General features: G+C 39.0%; 2 protein-coding genes across 18 annotated transcripts in view; one reads left to right on the top strand and one right to left on the bottom strand.

The window, feature by feature from the left end:
• The window catches only part of Ndae1 (Na[+]-driven anion exchanger 1), a 35,641-nt gene that overhangs the window by 685 nt on the left and 18,461 nt on the right, over positions 1-16,495 (bottom strand). For 2 of the 17 annotated variants that reach the window (XM_017149110.3, XM_017149108.3), the window contains exons 3-12: positions 16,108-16,320; positions 14,158-14,631; positions 12,450-12,617; positions 11,548-11,785; positions 10,004-10,949; positions 9,439-9,941; positions 9,009-9,321; positions 3,319-3,561; positions 1,783-2,033; positions 24-944 (exon numbers count right to left, since the gene is read on the bottom strand). In XM_017149110.3, coding sequence (XP_017004599.2) covers positions 710-944; positions 1,783-2,033; positions 3,319-3,561; positions 9,009-9,321; positions 9,439-9,941; positions 10,004-10,949; positions 11,548-11,785; positions 12,450-12,617; positions 14,158-14,631; positions 16,108-16,320 — 3,584 coding nt within the window. In that variant the 3' untranslated portion in view covers positions 24-709. Of the gene's footprint in view, positions 1-22; positions 945-1,782; positions 2,034-2,253; positions 3,562-9,008; positions 9,322-9,438; positions 9,942-10,003; positions 10,950-11,547; positions 11,843-12,449; positions 12,618-13,264; positions 13,379-13,842; positions 13,975-14,157; positions 14,632-16,107; positions 16,321-16,495 lie in introns of those variants that run through there. The other 15 variants (XM_070211794.1, XM_017149115.3, XM_017149107.3 and 12 more) reach the window with 14 other exon arrangements.
• On the top strand, positions 7,652-8,927 carry LOC138912037 (uncharacterized). The gene is made up of 2 exons (XM_070211795.1): positions 7,652-7,799; positions 7,855-8,927. Exons 1-2 carry the CDS (start codon positions 7,734-7,736, stop codon positions 8,752-8,754), a joined length of 966 nt encoding a protein of 321 aa, XP_070067896.1. The 5' UTR covers positions 7,652-7,733; the 3' UTR covers positions 8,755-8,927.

The following is a 16,495-nucleotide window of genomic DNA, read 5'->3' as shown; positions in this document are numbered from 1 at the left end:
CATTTTTGTTTTTGCAGTTTTCCTGTGGCTAATTAATGGTTCGCCACTTTTTATTCAATATTTATAGTTGTATATATTTTATATATATGGTTTTTATTTTGGGAGTGTCGGATAGGATGCGTGTGTCTTTGTGTTGAACTTAGTGTGAGGCATAAAATATAATACAATTGTTTACAGCTTTGTCTTGGCTAGGCTAAATAATACGATCCTAATACAACCCAACCCAAGATATTATACCCATCAGATCACAGTTTGATAAATAAGCCCCATAAAACACACAAAAATCGCTTTAGCTAACCAAGTCAAAGTGGAGAATGGATTAGGAAAATTGTACAAGCATCGGAGAACCGATGGTTTCTGTTTTTTTTCTGTTCTGTGGCTTTGGCTTCTTTGCACCCTCTCCGTTGGAATTGACTCTATAAAATTCGCTTCAAAAGTGTATATTTTGAATATTATTTTTTCTCTACAGAATATCGTAATTGTATCATATATGTAAGTAATACTTGTATATCTTGTACCTGAGCCCCAAATCAAAGATTTACCCCTCTACTGGCACAACTAAAAAACGTTACCAAAAAAACGTAGCCTGGGTTAACTAGTACGATATATAGTAAATAGAGATTATGATACGGCTGTGAGTGACCAACTAGAAATACGTGTGTGTTCTTTGTGCTTTGTTCGCTTTAAATCCATTTCGTATTTGTGTTCTTTAGACGGGTGTTATGTTGGCCGGACTGATCTGACTGCTGGCCAAGGAGGATCCTTCGAGTTTGGCAGCCGCCTCCTTGCAATTGCTGATCTGCTGCTGCTGCTGTTGCTGATGATGCTGCTGCTGCTGCTGAGCTCCCGTGAGATGCCCCGGACTGTTTGTCGGGGCTTCACTGTACTCATCGGCCTCGTGCATCGGCGAGAGGCGTGGCGATAGGGCGGCACTCGGGGACGCACTGCAGAGAGGGGGAGGCACAGGGGAATGTGTAGACGAGCATGAATGATTGTATAGTCGGTACGCTCAAAAGAAAGTCGTCCCAAATTCGCACATATTTATAAAAGTTTCTTGCTAATACAAAAATTGAGTTTAAATTTAATATAAATCATGATATTTCATAGATAAATTAAATTAAAGGTTTCTCAGTTTAATATTAAAAAATAAAATACAAGCTTTTAAAAATGTATTCTAAAAACAATTTTTATGTATGTATTAATATCCACAACAAGTGTTATAGTTTTACCCTGAGCTGTATATTTTTTTGTTTTTTACTTGATATTTGGTAGCTATCTGAACTGTAGACTCATAAGACCGTTTGGCGGAAACAAGTTTTGGGTATTCCCATGCTGAGTAATTTCGGGAATTTTAAACAAAATATTTCAGCGATAAAAGGAAAGAACATTTTTTAGTACATGTGTTTAAATTTTTGAGAACTAACAAATTCAATCAGTTATTTGTCATGATTATGATTACAACTATTAGTAAGCTGAGAAAATAAGACTTTTGTATTCTAGTTTATCAATCGATATAAGAAATATGAAATATTATTAGCTGTCTTCAGGCAGACGGCTCATAGTTTGAACTTAATTACTTATTTATTCTACAGAATTCTCTTTTGTCTTCAACTCCAATATGCTGTGCGATTTTAAGGCCTTTCTTTTCTTGAGCGTAGGAAAGGAAAGGTAAATCGATTATATACAATAGAGCGAGCGAAAGATCTAGCAGCTCATGAGAGGATTAGTGTGTGATCTGATCTGATCGCTGATTCTGGACTGGAACCCGTTGGGAACACTTACTGGTTGCCGTTGATCTGACGGACTTTGAGGGTGACCGGGATGATCAGTTGCTCCGAGATCCCATTGCCATCCTTGTTGATCTGCTGCCAGACTGTGGTGCGATTAACAGCCTCCTGGGGAATGGTCACAGTTGGTCCATTGCTGCCGGGCTTGTTTCCCGACAGGGGAATGTGAATGGTGGTGGGACCCGACTTATCGGCATTGTAGTTGGCCCCAGACCCAGAACTCGGATGATGCTGATGATGATTGTCCTTCAATATAAAATTGGCACAGTTTGCATAGTTTTGGGACCAAAGAACAAGTCTCCAAAGGGGAGCAAAGGATGAGTAGAAAAAGGTATAGCATATCTGGTCTAATGTTGCATAGGTGAAAGGCGAAGTAGAAAGAGCTCGCTAAATAAAAGGGTGAGGGGGTCTAAGTCGGTGGTCTTGTTTCTAAAGCCAATTCGGTGAAGTGTGTTTAATTTTAGAATTATGCCAAATTTTTGTTTTATTTTTATTTGCTTAGTTTTTTTTTGTGTTTTAATTTTGGATTTTGCCCATGATATTTTTACATCAATTTTCGCTACAATTACGTGTGGGTTTATGTCGCTGGTTAGTTACTGGAACTCTCGACCCGATGACTATAAAATAACATAACAGGTTCCATTTAATACATTTAGGTACTTGTTGTACAGTGTAAACGTTGACTAATTATGACTTAGGCTAGAATTTCATTTACATTTATAAATATCATATTTGTATATATATAGGGTAAGAGTAGTTTTAGAGTAGGTTCGGATAGATAACACATTTTTTGCACTACGAAAAACCACATAATTTCTTTCTTATAGGTTTGGCATTTACAGGTGGTTTGAAAGCGTTTTTAAGCATAGAATCAAAAAGAAGTTGAACATTTGTATCAAAAAATATCGTATATGTAAAAACAAAATGCAAAATAGCTGCATGCCATATTTTTTAAAAATTAAAATGGTGTAGGGTAGGGGAAAACATTTACAAAATACTGTTAAAGACATGATAAAAACGTATATAACAGAGAATATAATGCATATATATAAGTATATGGGTAGATAACTATAGTAGCTGAATAAGATGTATCAAGACCGACAAAATGCAAATTAATCAAAAAACCTATAAATAATTGAGTTTATCGGTATCGAAACCATCGAAGCAAGTATCGCTTATCGTTGGTTTTGTGCGGTGGACTGGGCAGCACTGCAAACGCAAATGAAATGGGCAGCACCGGTCCATGGATTTTCTTTTATTTCGGCGTGGGCGTGTTTGTGGGCGTGTGCTTGTCTAGGTGTGCTTGTGTGTGTGCTCGGAAGTGGTGTTCTGTGTGTGTCTTCTACTTTTTGAGCAGACTACTCTGTGCCTCGAACTCTTTCTCATTTGCATTTGAGGTGGTGCAGCTGATGAGGCCAGCACTGCCTGCCCCACCGGAAGCGGGGAGGCCGCCATCGAGGCCTGGTGGCTTGGTCACCACCCTGCCCCGACTACCTTTTCCCCAGGGGAAAATTCGCGCCAATAAGCCCACCTCAGCGTCCAGTTTATGCAGATCATCGGCCGCCGCCCGCTTCGTCATCTCGGGCATTATGTCGTCCAGGATCTTCAGCTCGCGTCGGGTGAACACCAAATCGAGGGCCTTTCGTATACCGATCATTACCACCAGCATCAGGGGGAACAGAATGGAGGTCTGCGAGAAGGATTTGATCAGCCAGAGGATAATAAGACAGGCCAGCTGAATAACGGTGAACAGGTGGACGCGTTTGATGGGGACCTGTAATATAAATCAATTGGAACAGTTATTAATGGTTTTGAAAGTATCCAAATTAAAGTAAACGTATTGTTTTTTTTATACAAAGTACAATGTACATTGTACATATGCACATTTAAATATTTAAGCAATGACCATTGATATTAATTTTTTAATGTATATAACTAACAAGCCTGGAGTTTCTATCAGACTATGATTAAGCTGTTCGACATTTTTCGGGTGTTGGTATGTGGTTTAGAAATGCCAAGGATTGAATTCTAATTAATTATTCATAATTAAATTCAAATTTGAAATTCATTTAAAAAACCAAATGACTAAATAGAAATAATGGTTCATAATTCTGGAATTTTATTATAAATATTATCATTCCTTAAAAACATCTAAGCTGGATTTTTTGAATAAAAGCTCAGGGGCCAAAGTTTCTACACTCTTGAAAATACAGTTCAGTCTTGATTGGATTTTACTGGGTTAATGTTCTAATTTGTGAATAAAATGCGCCAAAGTATTTTGTTCATTTTCATATTCGGGATAGCCTTACAAAGGACTGTCGCCAGTTTACAAGTGAGTTAATAATTGGGTCAGCACAGAGCCAGGCAATTAAATATAATTATTTCAGGATTCAACCTGTTCTGATGAACTAAAACGAGTAACCGAACTATTGGAGAGTCGGCTTAGATTATTTGGTGAAACTTTGAACGGGAGATTAACGAGTTTTGAAAATCAGATGAGACAATCTGAATGCACAAAGAAATCAACCATTCCCACTAAAAGTTCCGAAACTTTTGATTATGGGTCTCGTGTAAAAAGTATATTCGATGACATTATCGAAATTTACGAAGCGAGGATGAGGGGCAGAGATATGGAAATGAGCGTCGAACAGTTAATAAAACTATATGATTCAATGGCGAAAAATGGGAGTTTCACAAAAAATGCAAATTTAACAGCACTTAATTGGAAAAACTACGTACAAACCCTAATAGAAAAGTACAACATAATGGTGAAAAATGAAAGTTTAACCGGAGAGAATAAATTTAATAAATTTTTAAACAAAAAAATTGCGACTGACCTGATTGAGCGATATAAAATCTGGAGTGCGGACCAATTTAAAAATGGGACTCTATTAAAGGAAAGTGATGAGGAAAATAGGAAAAATACTACTGATGATTTTTCTACAGACAGTACTTCTCCTGATAACAGCGAACGGGAAACAAAGGATCTTCACGATAAGATTAAAACAATAATGGAACGGTTTAATTCGTGGAACAATAATTCGAGCGAAAATTAAACGTTGTCACCTCTTAAGCAAAAATTAAAAAAACAATTTTAAGACACGAAAAATGTATATAAAAAATATAATGTAATCTAATCTCTTATACTGAAAATTATATTTAAAATACCAATGTACAATATATTAAAAAAAAACGGTGAATCACGAATTTCAATATGATAGTTGTAGCATATTTTCAATGTTGGTGCGATTCGTCACTATGTAAACCTCCGTCCACAATGATAGAAAAATTAAATATCTCTAGCCACGAATTTTCATTTGTAATAAAATTTTAAATTGGATTAAAGTAATTCGGAACTTTATCTTTGTAAAGTCTGCATACATATACAGCAAAATGTATTGAATTTATCGTTGGTTGACTTGAAATGAGTATTAATCAGCTCTCGGCGGATGTACGTAAAAAAACTGAATGAATTCAGATATATAGCACTCTGAAGTCATCTGCAATAAGTTCTCTTCCCTTGGAAATAAATTTCAGTCTTGTTGTTATATTGCCGAGTATAAGTTCTTAGCTGTGGATAAAATGCGAACAATTCTGATTGTTTTTTTATTCGGGATAGCCTTACTAAGGACCTCCTTCGCTAGTTCACAAGTGAGTTATAAGTTTGATCTGCACAGTGGATAGCAGTAAAATAAATTTATTTTAGGACTCGTCTTGCTCTGATGAATTTAAGCGAATAACCGAATTTGTGGAGCGTCAGCTTAAATCATTTGGTGAAAATTTAAACGGGAGATTGACGAGTTTTGAAAATCGACTGACACAACCGGAATGCACAAAGAAATCAACAATTCCAACTGGAGGTTCTCTAGCTTTTGATTATGGTTCCCGAGTGAAGAGTATACTTGATGACCTTTTCGAGATTTACGATGCGAGGATGAAGGGAAGGGAGACTATCTCGTCATATACCCAAAAAGAACGGACAGCGATTGAGGAACCAAAAGATATTCAAATCCCGGAGACTTGTGAGAACTCACAGAATCGTATACCAAGTTTCTCTAAGGACGTTGAGAAACTCATACAATTGTGCAGGACTGAAAGTACTGAGGATAGCCAAGAGGATTTAACTGGATGTAAGTCCTTACAAAACATTATTGCTGTTGCTAACGGAGTGGCAACCGGTTCAGTAATAGGCAAAAAGAGTTCGGCTGAAAATTCCTATTATGATACAACTACAGCTGAATATGACACTACTACAGATGTATATGAAACTTCTACAGATAAAAGTAATGAAAGAATGGGTACTGCTCTTGAGCAATTTTTAATTTGGATGGAGGCGAACAGAATTAAAGAAGATTCTTTGGAGCAAAATCATGAAGCAAGTACTTCAGAAATAACTTTTACTTCCCCTAATGACCTATCACCTGACAGTATCTCTATCGACAGTTCTTCTACTGAAAGTTCCTCTACTGACAGTTTTACAAGTGAAAATTTTAAAATCTCCACTGAACCGGAATTTCGTTATAAAGAAACAAATATGAAGGAAATAATTGAGAAATATATAATTTGGATGAAAGAGAAAAAATATAAAACTTCTACAGATAAAAGTATTGAAAGGTTGGGCAACTCTGCAAAAATTGACCAATTTAAAGCTTGGCTTATGAAGCAAAATGATAAAGCGAGTACAGAAATAATTTTTACTTCCACTGGTGACCCATCACCTGACAGTTCCTCTATCGACAGTTCTTCTACAGAAAGTTCTTCTACTGCCAGTTCTTCTACTGACAGTTCCTCTACTGACAGTTCTACAAGTGAAAGTATTGAAATCTTCACTGAACCGGAATTTCGTTATGAAGAAACAAATATGAAGGACATAATTAGGAAATATTTAACTTGGAGGAAAGAGAAAAAAGATAAAGAAATATTATTAAAGAAAAATGAAGAAAATATTACCACTAAGAGTACTGAATCGGAATTAAAAGATAAAAGTGAAGACCATGTTAGGTTTGACGGTAGCATCCCAACCGAAAATTCATCGGATTCTTTGCTAAAGAAATTTTTAAATTCCAATACCCTTCAGCCGATTAAAAGCGATACAACTAAAACCAGATCTATTCAGGATATGAGTGATGTGATCGCAAAGTACAGTATGTGGAAGAAATCTGAGGAAGAACAAAACAAATGATTTAAACGCAAAATAATGGCTATCACCTTCAAAATTGCCAACGAAAGCCTATAAAAACCATGCTCGGATCCACGGGGGGTGATATGGGTGATATATCACCCCCCACTCGGGTGAAAAATGAAAGAAATTTTGGTATTCAAAAAGTATGCAACAAAAAAATTGTTCTGATATCACCCCCCACAAAAAAATCCTGGATCCGCCACTATTAAAAACCTACTTAACTTTATTGGTCACTTACGAAAGATCATAAAAAATGTTACTAATAATTATTAATATTATATATTCAAATCTTATAGTTCTAATGAAACTATGATTTATTTAACAATTATAAAAATGAAAATCTATGTCATGTTAATGGGAATATTTTTTGCTAAAACATAAAATCTGTATAATATAATACACGCGATTTAAATTAAAATAATACATTATTTAACTACATAGGGGAAAAAATATGATTCCTTTTTAAAATACTTATCATGCTGTAATTTATAGACTCATACTTTTATAAACACTGCTTGACAAAATTTAAGTTTTTTTGACGAATTATATTTATTATTCGGCTAAGTGCAGAGCTAAAATAACGATAAAATGTTTCGCGCAATGTGAGTGTTATCAGTTCCGGCGGATGTGGGTTTTTTGTATAAACTGCATGACTGCGGATATATAAAGCTCTGAAATATCATGCAAAAACTTATCCTCTCTTGAAAATACAATTCATTCTCATTTTAAGTTAGCTTCGGTCAAGTTCTGTGGCTGTGGATAAAATGCATAAAATCCTAATTATTTTTCTATTCGGGATAGCCCTACAAAGGACTGTCGCCATTTTACAAGTGAGTTATTAATTCCTTAAGAACAGTTCATGGCAGTGAAATATATTTATTTTAGGACTCCGCTTGCTCTGATGAATTTAAACGAATAACCGAGTTTGTGGATCGTCAGCTCAAATCATTTGGTGAAAATTTAAACGGGAGATTGACGAGCTTTGAAAATCAATTAAAACAATCGGCATGCTCGAAGAAATCAACAGTTACAAATGGAGGTTCCCAGTCTTTTGATTACGAATCCAGTGTGAAGAGTATACTGGATGGCTTTATCGAGATGTACGATGCGAGGATTACGGAAAGGAAGACTATCTCGTCATATGCCCAAAAAGAACAAAACGGCTGTGAGGAATCGAATGGGATAATCGAAAATTCAAAGGGCGTACCAGATCGACTCAAGGATATCTTGAAGGATCTTCGCAGACTCGAAGAGATTAGCAGGTCCGAAAGTACTACGGATAACCCAATGGGTGTAACCAATAAGCCTTTTGATTTGGAAAGTGATCTAAAAAATATGAATATTTCTGCGCTAAAAACTATTTATAATAATGCGGTTAACGGAGTAACTGAAAGTGATTTAAATAGCCAAGAGGATTGGATAGTTGATTTGGAAAAGATCACCCAATACCTGAATAACCTGTACAATGAAATGGTCAAGGGTGAAAACGAAACTGACCAAGAAATAAGCAGCACCGAGAGTTCAATTGTACCTGAAAGTAGTACCACTGATTCTGATTTCTTAATTTCTAGGCTCTTGAATGTGACTGAACTGATTGAGCAATATAAAATTTGGAGTGAGGAGAATGAAAGAAAACAGTTGCAAAATAAGAAAGAAAATGTTGAGGAGCGTAGTACTGAAAATACATCCACTGAAAGTACTACTGATGAAACCTCTACTGATAGTTCTTCTGATGCAACGTACTCAACGGACGAAAATTATGTTGATTATGTGGAAAGTAACTAATTGAAATAAAGTCCAAGAAAAACAAAAAAATTACAAACTAATAGTAATAGTAATCGACCATTAAGAGAGGAGAGGAATCTGTAAATTTATGTTCATGTTAGTCTGACTAGAATCCACTAATATTGCATTAAATTAATTGGAATTAAAGTAACATCTTTTTAAAGAGCATTAAATTCAACGATTTTTTTTGGGGAATATTTCAAGGGGTTTTTAAATATATTTATATGACTTGTATATTTATTTATTTAGCTCACCTGGCGGAGGAACATATAGTCCGGCTGGTATTTCGCCGGCATGAACATGATAAGTATGCGATCGAAGAACTGCAGACCCTTGAGCGAGGCCACTCCCATGTAAAGAAACACGCCAAACAGAACCGGCATGGGAATGTGACCGAGCAGCGGGGTTAGCAGCACGGAGACACCGATGGTCAGGAAGATCAGGATGTGGGTAACCCGCTGCTCGCGCACTCCCAGGAACTGTGGTTTCTCGCCAGGGGCCGAGCACTCCGATTCCAGTTTCAGCGAGTTCACGTGGTTGATGCTCAGCACGGTGGCAGCCACGAACCTGGGAATATAAATATTGTATAAGAAATATGGTATACAAAAAAACCTCTAATACACCTATTTTTCAGAAAAAAAGTTCCCAGAAATATCCCTATAATTTATTCGACTCAAAACTCACCAAGGCAGACCCATCAAGCTGCAAATGGCAATCAGAATCGAGAGGATGAACAAATCCAAATGGTAGCCGCAGCCCTTCTTCAGTTTGTTCTCCTTACGATTCACAATAACGGCCGTGATCTGTTGATCCATGAAGATCAGAATGGTTCCGAGCAGGGCGGGGAAAACGGCAATGATCGGCGACCACCAGGGATTCTTCTCGGAGAACGGCGGAATGAGCCAGCCCCTAGTGCTAAGTGTGGGCTTTAATTCGTTGGGAACCTCCAGTTTCTGGGTGGGCACACCCAGGGAATAGTCAAAGAAGCTCATGGCGAAAATCGCGATCAGCACGGAGAAATCGCTAATGTACTGGCGAACGATCGAGGGGAAGAAGAGGGCGTTCTTGAACTCCTTCAGCACGGTGGAGATGAGGAAGGTGCCGGCGCAGAGGACCACCGACATCAGGAAAACGTTCTCGGTGGGCGGTGATCCGCAGTCGCCGCCAACCAAAGTGCCATTGTATGTCTAAAAAAATAAGATTTTAATTAGTAAATATTCAATTGATTCCTCAACCATCAAACCAATACCTCACAATAATCCCAGTTGTACTTGGCATATTCAATCACACTGGCATTGCTACCAATTGGCGGTGTACAGACACAGTCGTATATCCCTTGATTGACCGGAAAGTTCTTACCAATAACCATAACATTCTCAATGGCCTTGTAGATGAAGATGAACGCGATCAGAGTGGCGAAATTCTCCTCGGTGAAGCGGGTGATGTAGCAGACGAGGGCACTGGCATCAATCGCGACCAGGACGATGCAAATGCCGGCGACCCACATGCCGATCCAGAACCGGAAAGTCATATATTCCCAGCCCATCTTCAGACAGAACTCGTAGATAATTGACTCGAAGACCAGAACTGGACCGGTGGACCCGAGAATTGTCAGCGGCTGGCCCGAAAAGAAGCCATAGCCCATGCCACAAACGAACCCGGACACCAAAGACTCCATGGCAGCCATGTGCTTGCCGGTGGCCTCCGCTAGAAGACCACCGAAAGTGATGATCGGGGACAGGCAGGCGAAGTACAGGAAGATCCACGAGGCCACACACTGCATGGACAGGGCGTCCTTGTAGTCGCTAATGTACCAGGGTACCTTCCTCTTGATGTCGTTGATGAGGCCTCCAAAGAGTCGACCCGTCCTGGTCAGCCCGTTCTCATCCCGCAGGCGCGCCTCCTCCTCCTCCTCGTCCACCTCCTCCTTGGGCAGCTCTGGGGGACGCTTACGCACCTCCTGGGAGGGAATGGCCGCCGGTGGCTCAATTCGAATGGTGGGATCCCATTCGCCGGGCGGCAGCACGGTCACCGCATCGAGGAACTCGTCCACTCCGGACAGCAGGTGATCCCGCTTGCGTGCTCGGTACGCTACCTCGTGGAAGATCTCGTCGGACATCAGGGTGGCCATCGCCCGGCCAATCTCGTGGAAGTTGCTCTGACTGCCAGGCGGGCCAAGCAGGATGAAGACAAATCTGTGAGAAGGGGAAACTATTAATATCAGGAATTCATAGCTTACATATAATTAATTTGGAGGTTATTCAAAAGTTTTTTTAATTTTAACTTGTATGACTTTGTATGGTTATTAATAAATAATAAGTAGTTTATTTTTAAATTGCTTATATGTATAACAATCCTAAAGTCATCAAGTGACTTGTAGTTTTTTGTCTTTTAAATTAGAAATAAAAAATTTTATGGGAAACTATAAATTACTGTCAAAATGGGGAAATTTTTCACTTGAATATCGTAATACAAATTTTTAGTTGTGGATAATAAAAAAAAAATATTTTATTACTTACTATTTAAAATTTTTTATTAGTCACATTTGCAAAATAATTTTTTTAGCATCAATAATTTATATATTTAATAATATTTAAATCAATCAAAAATCACATTCATTACAAAATGTGAAAGAAAATAGTATCTTATATACCCTTCGACTTTATGGATTTTAAACTTATTACAACCTAAAGTTAAATCTCAGTGTAAAATCTTTAAAGGGCAACATAAAAGTCGGCTTCAAATTTGCGCTGTTTTTCCTCATCCTGAACTTCTGAAATTTAGAAAACCTACCTTGTGGGTACTGGCACCTCGGTGAGATCACCCAGGACCACCGCCTGACTCAGGCGGATGAAGCAGGACAGGGTGCGCTCCAGGAAATCAACCTCACCCACGAGGATGTTGCTGGCCTCCGCTCCCGGCGGGATCTTCCTCATGAAGTGGGTGTTGCCCTTGTGCTGCTGCTCGCTGAGCTCGGTTCCACTTCCTGGCCGGGCCATCGACTGGTTGCTGGGGCTCTTGACCATGTCCTCTGTGATCGACGGCAGGTTTTGTGCGGGCCGCGAGTGTTTAGAATTAGATTTTTTCTCTGCATTAGTCGTGTTTTTTTTCGTTCGGAACACGGGGTGCAGGTTTTGGTGTTGTGTTTACATATTTTAAGTATTTTTGGGATACGTGCGTTGATAGGTATTACAATAATAATAATAACAACAACAACATGTAGTTCAACACGTTACAACGGAACACAACATAAAAAACATACGAAAAAAGAAGTGCAAGAAAGAGATTTTGGATTAAATTCGAATTCGGCTAAGAATGCTGGAAAAGATTTCAGATTCAGTTGAGATACAGATAATGAAGCATGCTAAATATATTGGAAAGTAGTTGTGAAAGTTCTTGTGTTAGGTGGTGATAAGCGTGCAGTTGTGAGTGGATTCTTTTAATCTAGAGTTTATCTACGGAACCATTTCCTGTTTTTCCAATTCTGCTCGATATAACCGTCATGCAAATTTCGCCACCTTCTCATATCCTTTTATTCATCCAAATTTAAAATACAAAACTGCGAACTACCAAAGAAATATTCAATGTATTTTTGAGGACATTTTCAACAATTAACAGACACGCAAAATCAAACGGTAAACGATAACGAAAACGGTCGGTTCTTGGTAATGGATTCTTGAAGTGGGGTTCTTTACCGAGCGCTCTGTTGCTGGGTTTTCCACTGGGCACCGTTAGGAAACGACCCATGCCGCCGGCAGCGGTGCTTAGATTGGGATTTCCATTAGATCCGGGCGGTCCCGGTTCGCTGGCCGTTAGGGAAATTGGTGTTGTGGCCCCCAAAGTGTTGCCAGCGTGCTCTTCAACTAGAAAATTATTGGGTTTGTTTTTTAGGATATCATTAGGACAAGGATACTCCTTGAGTATCTCGAGCGGATCTGGTTCATCTAAACTGCCTCACAGACTATTTTTTTTATTATAAAAGGATTCCAAGGATGTAAAACGTATTTATTTCTTAGGACCTATCTATTCATCCGTTTCGATGCTATTTTTAAGGTATTGGAAAATAAATTGTTAAAGTGGTTCCAAAGCGTAGAAGAATTTTGCTGAGTCAGAAGATCGTAAATGATAAAGTTTTCTAAATATTGGGACTTATAATCGATAGAATACTTATTAAAGAAGTAAAGTAGAGTTCGAGAAAAAGTAGGGGGAGGATAGATACAAAACTTAATGTATTCGATTTTAATTTTCTGGGTAAATATCACTGGTTAAATATATAGTTGAACAGATTAAATCGTGTAGATAGACAGCACAATAAGTTGGGTATATTTCGTCATAGAAAGGGACTAACGAGCTCTGGAATATTATAGTTGGTTATACAGTGAGTAGATTAATAAGTTCAAGGAGTAGAGAAAATAGAAGAGTCAATGACAAGAGATAATCATCGAAAAACACAGCGTGCTCTTAATACAGTACAGTATAAGTACAGTAAAAACCATTGATGGGCTATTACTTGGCATTGTTTGTGATTGCGATTGTCCTTGATTTTGAGCCTGATGCTGGGGCGATGCCCCGGCATGGAACCAGGTGGTGACCCCAATGGCCCCCAGGTGCGTTGAAGTGTCAGCTTATTGGGTGAACGACAAACGCATATTTATTTCATGATTCTTGAGAGGCTACCCCATTTAAATAGCTAATGAATATGAGTGATTAATGGAACGATAACGACTTCTGGGTGATGGAAGTGCTATTAAAAGGGTTACTCTTCTTTTTCAAGGGAGACTGTATTCCATTTTTACAAAGGAGCATTTACTTAATAGTCTGTGGAATATATATTAAATCCATTAGGTTTGGATTAATTCATTTCTCTGATCTACGGTTGTCTCTAAGGGTTGATATTTCCTGGTGGGGGAGATCCAAATCTCCACAATATAAACGTTAGTTAGCTCTTACTTTTGGTTGGCTGGATTCTGGGTGCTTTTTCTTAGGTGCAAGGCAACTGAAAATGTTTACTTTTGGCTCTTATTTTCAGCTTTACAGAGATTGCATAAGGTAGAGTGGTGACGGGGTTCGCTAGTTCTAGGGCTATACCTGTGGGAACAGCGAGATAACAACCACGCTGATCCTTACTCGACACATAGAGGGGTGTCTGGTAATTTCCAGTCAGATCCAGGCCAGCCGCCGAGCCATGCAGTGAGTGCAGTGGAGTGCTCTTGCCCAGGTCTGAGTTATTAGTATTAGTTCGGATCGGATGAGAGTTTTAGACACTTGGACAGAATGATCCTAAATGCGATGATCTGGGTGGAATGGCATTTAACTCGCCGATGATGGATCACAGATGCACATCAATCGCACGAGATGAGCTTCGAAGTTGAAACCTAATGATCATGAGAGCCCCATACTCACTTTTCGATGACGAATGATTGCGCATATCGGCCAGGGATCGAATAATCGGCAGTCGCGTCTTTTTGGCATACTCGTGCTGATGGCGATGACGTCGCAGGAGGGCATCCTTGACCTTGTCCTTGACCCCGGGTGGCAGGGTTCCGGCACTGACCATGTGATCGCAGACCAGATCGGCCATCACCTCCAGATTTTGGGCCTCCATGTCCAGCATCACACTGCCGTTGACCAGCAGGCGACGCAACTCGAACAGGGAGTGAAGGGAGAGGGTGGCCACGTGGGGCTTCGACCACCGATTGCCACCCTCCTCCACATCCTCCTCAAATTTGATCCAACGCGCGGTCTCCTTCCACTCGATCTCGTCGCCCTCCTTCACCAGCATCCCCATTTCGGAAAACAGGGGATGCGATACATGTGTGCCACTACTGTCCACATCTTCGCCGAGTATGAACTGAACTCGCTGGGCCGGGGGAGTATCTATAATTTTAAGGATACAGTATGAGCAAAGTGTGCTTGATAATAGGGATAAGTATTCAAAATAAAATATAAATAAATTAAAAGTTATTTTCTAAATTTGTACCGAATTAAATTAAAAAAAAAACAATTCCAAATTTTGAACAAAAAATATTTTTAAACAGCGAATGATGTCCCCTGCTTTATATGCAGTCTTTTTCTCCTGTGCAAACCTTCATTAGCCTAATCAGCATTTATGACTTGGCAGCCACATCTTCCTGCCATTGCCACCCCGTTCATAACAATCATGTGTAGCGCATCCTTGGACTCTGCTGAATGCGTGCTAAAGTTAATTGGCGTAATAATTTGGCCCTGATCTGTGCTGGGAATTGGCCACTGCCCATTGCCGACCATATGTTCTATTTAGTCGCACTTTCATGTTTGTATTGCGTGATATTATACTATAATACTGAGGATGTTTAGTGGATGGATGCTTGTTTCTGAAGTTAAAGCGTTTTGGAATGTGCAAGACTATCTTTAGTTAATGTGATGCAGGGAATTTCATTTGTATGGGCTTAAGGTTTGTGTATACAAATTACAAAAGCAATTACACTTTTTGGTATGTTTATCTAATAGAATAGGATTAAATTTAACAGGTAAAATAAGGAGGGTAATGTTTGGATTGCTACTTTTGGGCTTTGGGTTTTATTTACATTTACCTGAATAAATCAAGATTTCTGAATAAACATGAATAAGAATTGTATTAAATAAATAATGAAAAGGCTAAGTAAAATTAATAATAAATAAAGACAAATGAGATACCACTGCATTACTATAAAATAAATGGAAAGGCTAAATAAGAAGAATAATAAATAAAGACAGATGAGTTAATACTGCATTACTATAAACTAAATGGATAGGTCAGGTGATGCAAACAAACAAAGATGGGGCTGTTGGGATAGGTTGCGCTAAATTATATGAAAAGCAGTAAGACAGGTTTTTAACAGTATAACATTCGTGGTAAGTGCATGAATTAATGAAATGGTTTGCTAATTTATGTTCGATTTATGATAGGTTGATTAGTATTGCTTGTGGTTAGTTTGCATTTTTTGAAAACCTTACTATTTCAAGCAAGGAACCTTCTCTTTCTTCCGAATTATCTATCTTTTAGTTCGAACTCGATTATCCTAATTCAATGTCACCCATTAGCCTGCTATCTCCCATTATAATCAAAACTTCTTGTTGACGGCAAACTTGTAAGCCAATCATCCTTCATTTTCTATTTCATCGTAATGATTGAGTTGTCTCAGAAGAGGACACTGTAATTTGTGAAATTTTCCCTCACTTTCGGTTCCTGTAATTTGCCACAATTCTCGGCCTGGCCGAAACTGATTGGCCACATTTACTGACATTTCTTTCTGGGCACCCATATCGCACTTATATATATCTGCACAAGGAAACCCGAGGCTGCAATAAAGCGAGGGAGACACCTGGACGCACCTGGTCGCTCCACTTCCTGTTGCTTCTCGCTAGTGTTGTCCTTGCCCGCACCACCGCCCACACTTCCGGATCCGCCGATGGAGCCACCTCCTCCGACACTGCCCCCCGTGCCGCCCCCTCCGGGGCCGCTGTGGTGGTGCTTGCGACGGCGCTGCGAGTGGCGTCGTCCTCCTGGCACATGGACGCCCACATAAACGGTGTGGGCCCGATGTCCTGCGGGAAAAATGCGGGTAAAATGTCAGAGGGAGACAGTTGGATGAAAAAAGGCCAAATTGAGTGCGACGTTGTTTATTAATTGCCACTGAGTTACATAATTCTATTAGCTTAAAATGCTTCAATTTCGTTTCCATTTGCTTTCATTGGCATTGGTTGTGCATCATGTTAGAGT

The sequence above is a fragment of the Drosophila takahashii genome, chromosome 2L (assembly GCF_030179915.1).
Source record: "Drosophila takahashii strain IR98-3 E-12201 chromosome 2L, DtakHiC1v2, whole genome shotgun sequence".
Lineage (NCBI taxonomy): Eukaryota > Metazoa > Arthropoda > Insecta > Diptera > Drosophilidae > Drosophila > Drosophila takahashii.
Note: the sequence above shows the minus strand (reverse complement) of the source record. Positions and strands in the feature narration are given on the sequence as shown.

Excerpts from the sequence above, each read along its gene's own strand:
- LOC138912037 (XM_070211795.1), top strand. The coding sequence starts at position 7,734 with ATGCATAAAATCCTAATTATTTTTCTATTCGGGATAGCCCTACAAAGG. Across the intron at positions 7,800-7,854 it reads GGACTGTCGCCATTTTACAA|GACTCCGCTTGCTCTGATGA; the intron begins GTGAGTTATTAA and ends TATTTATTTTAG.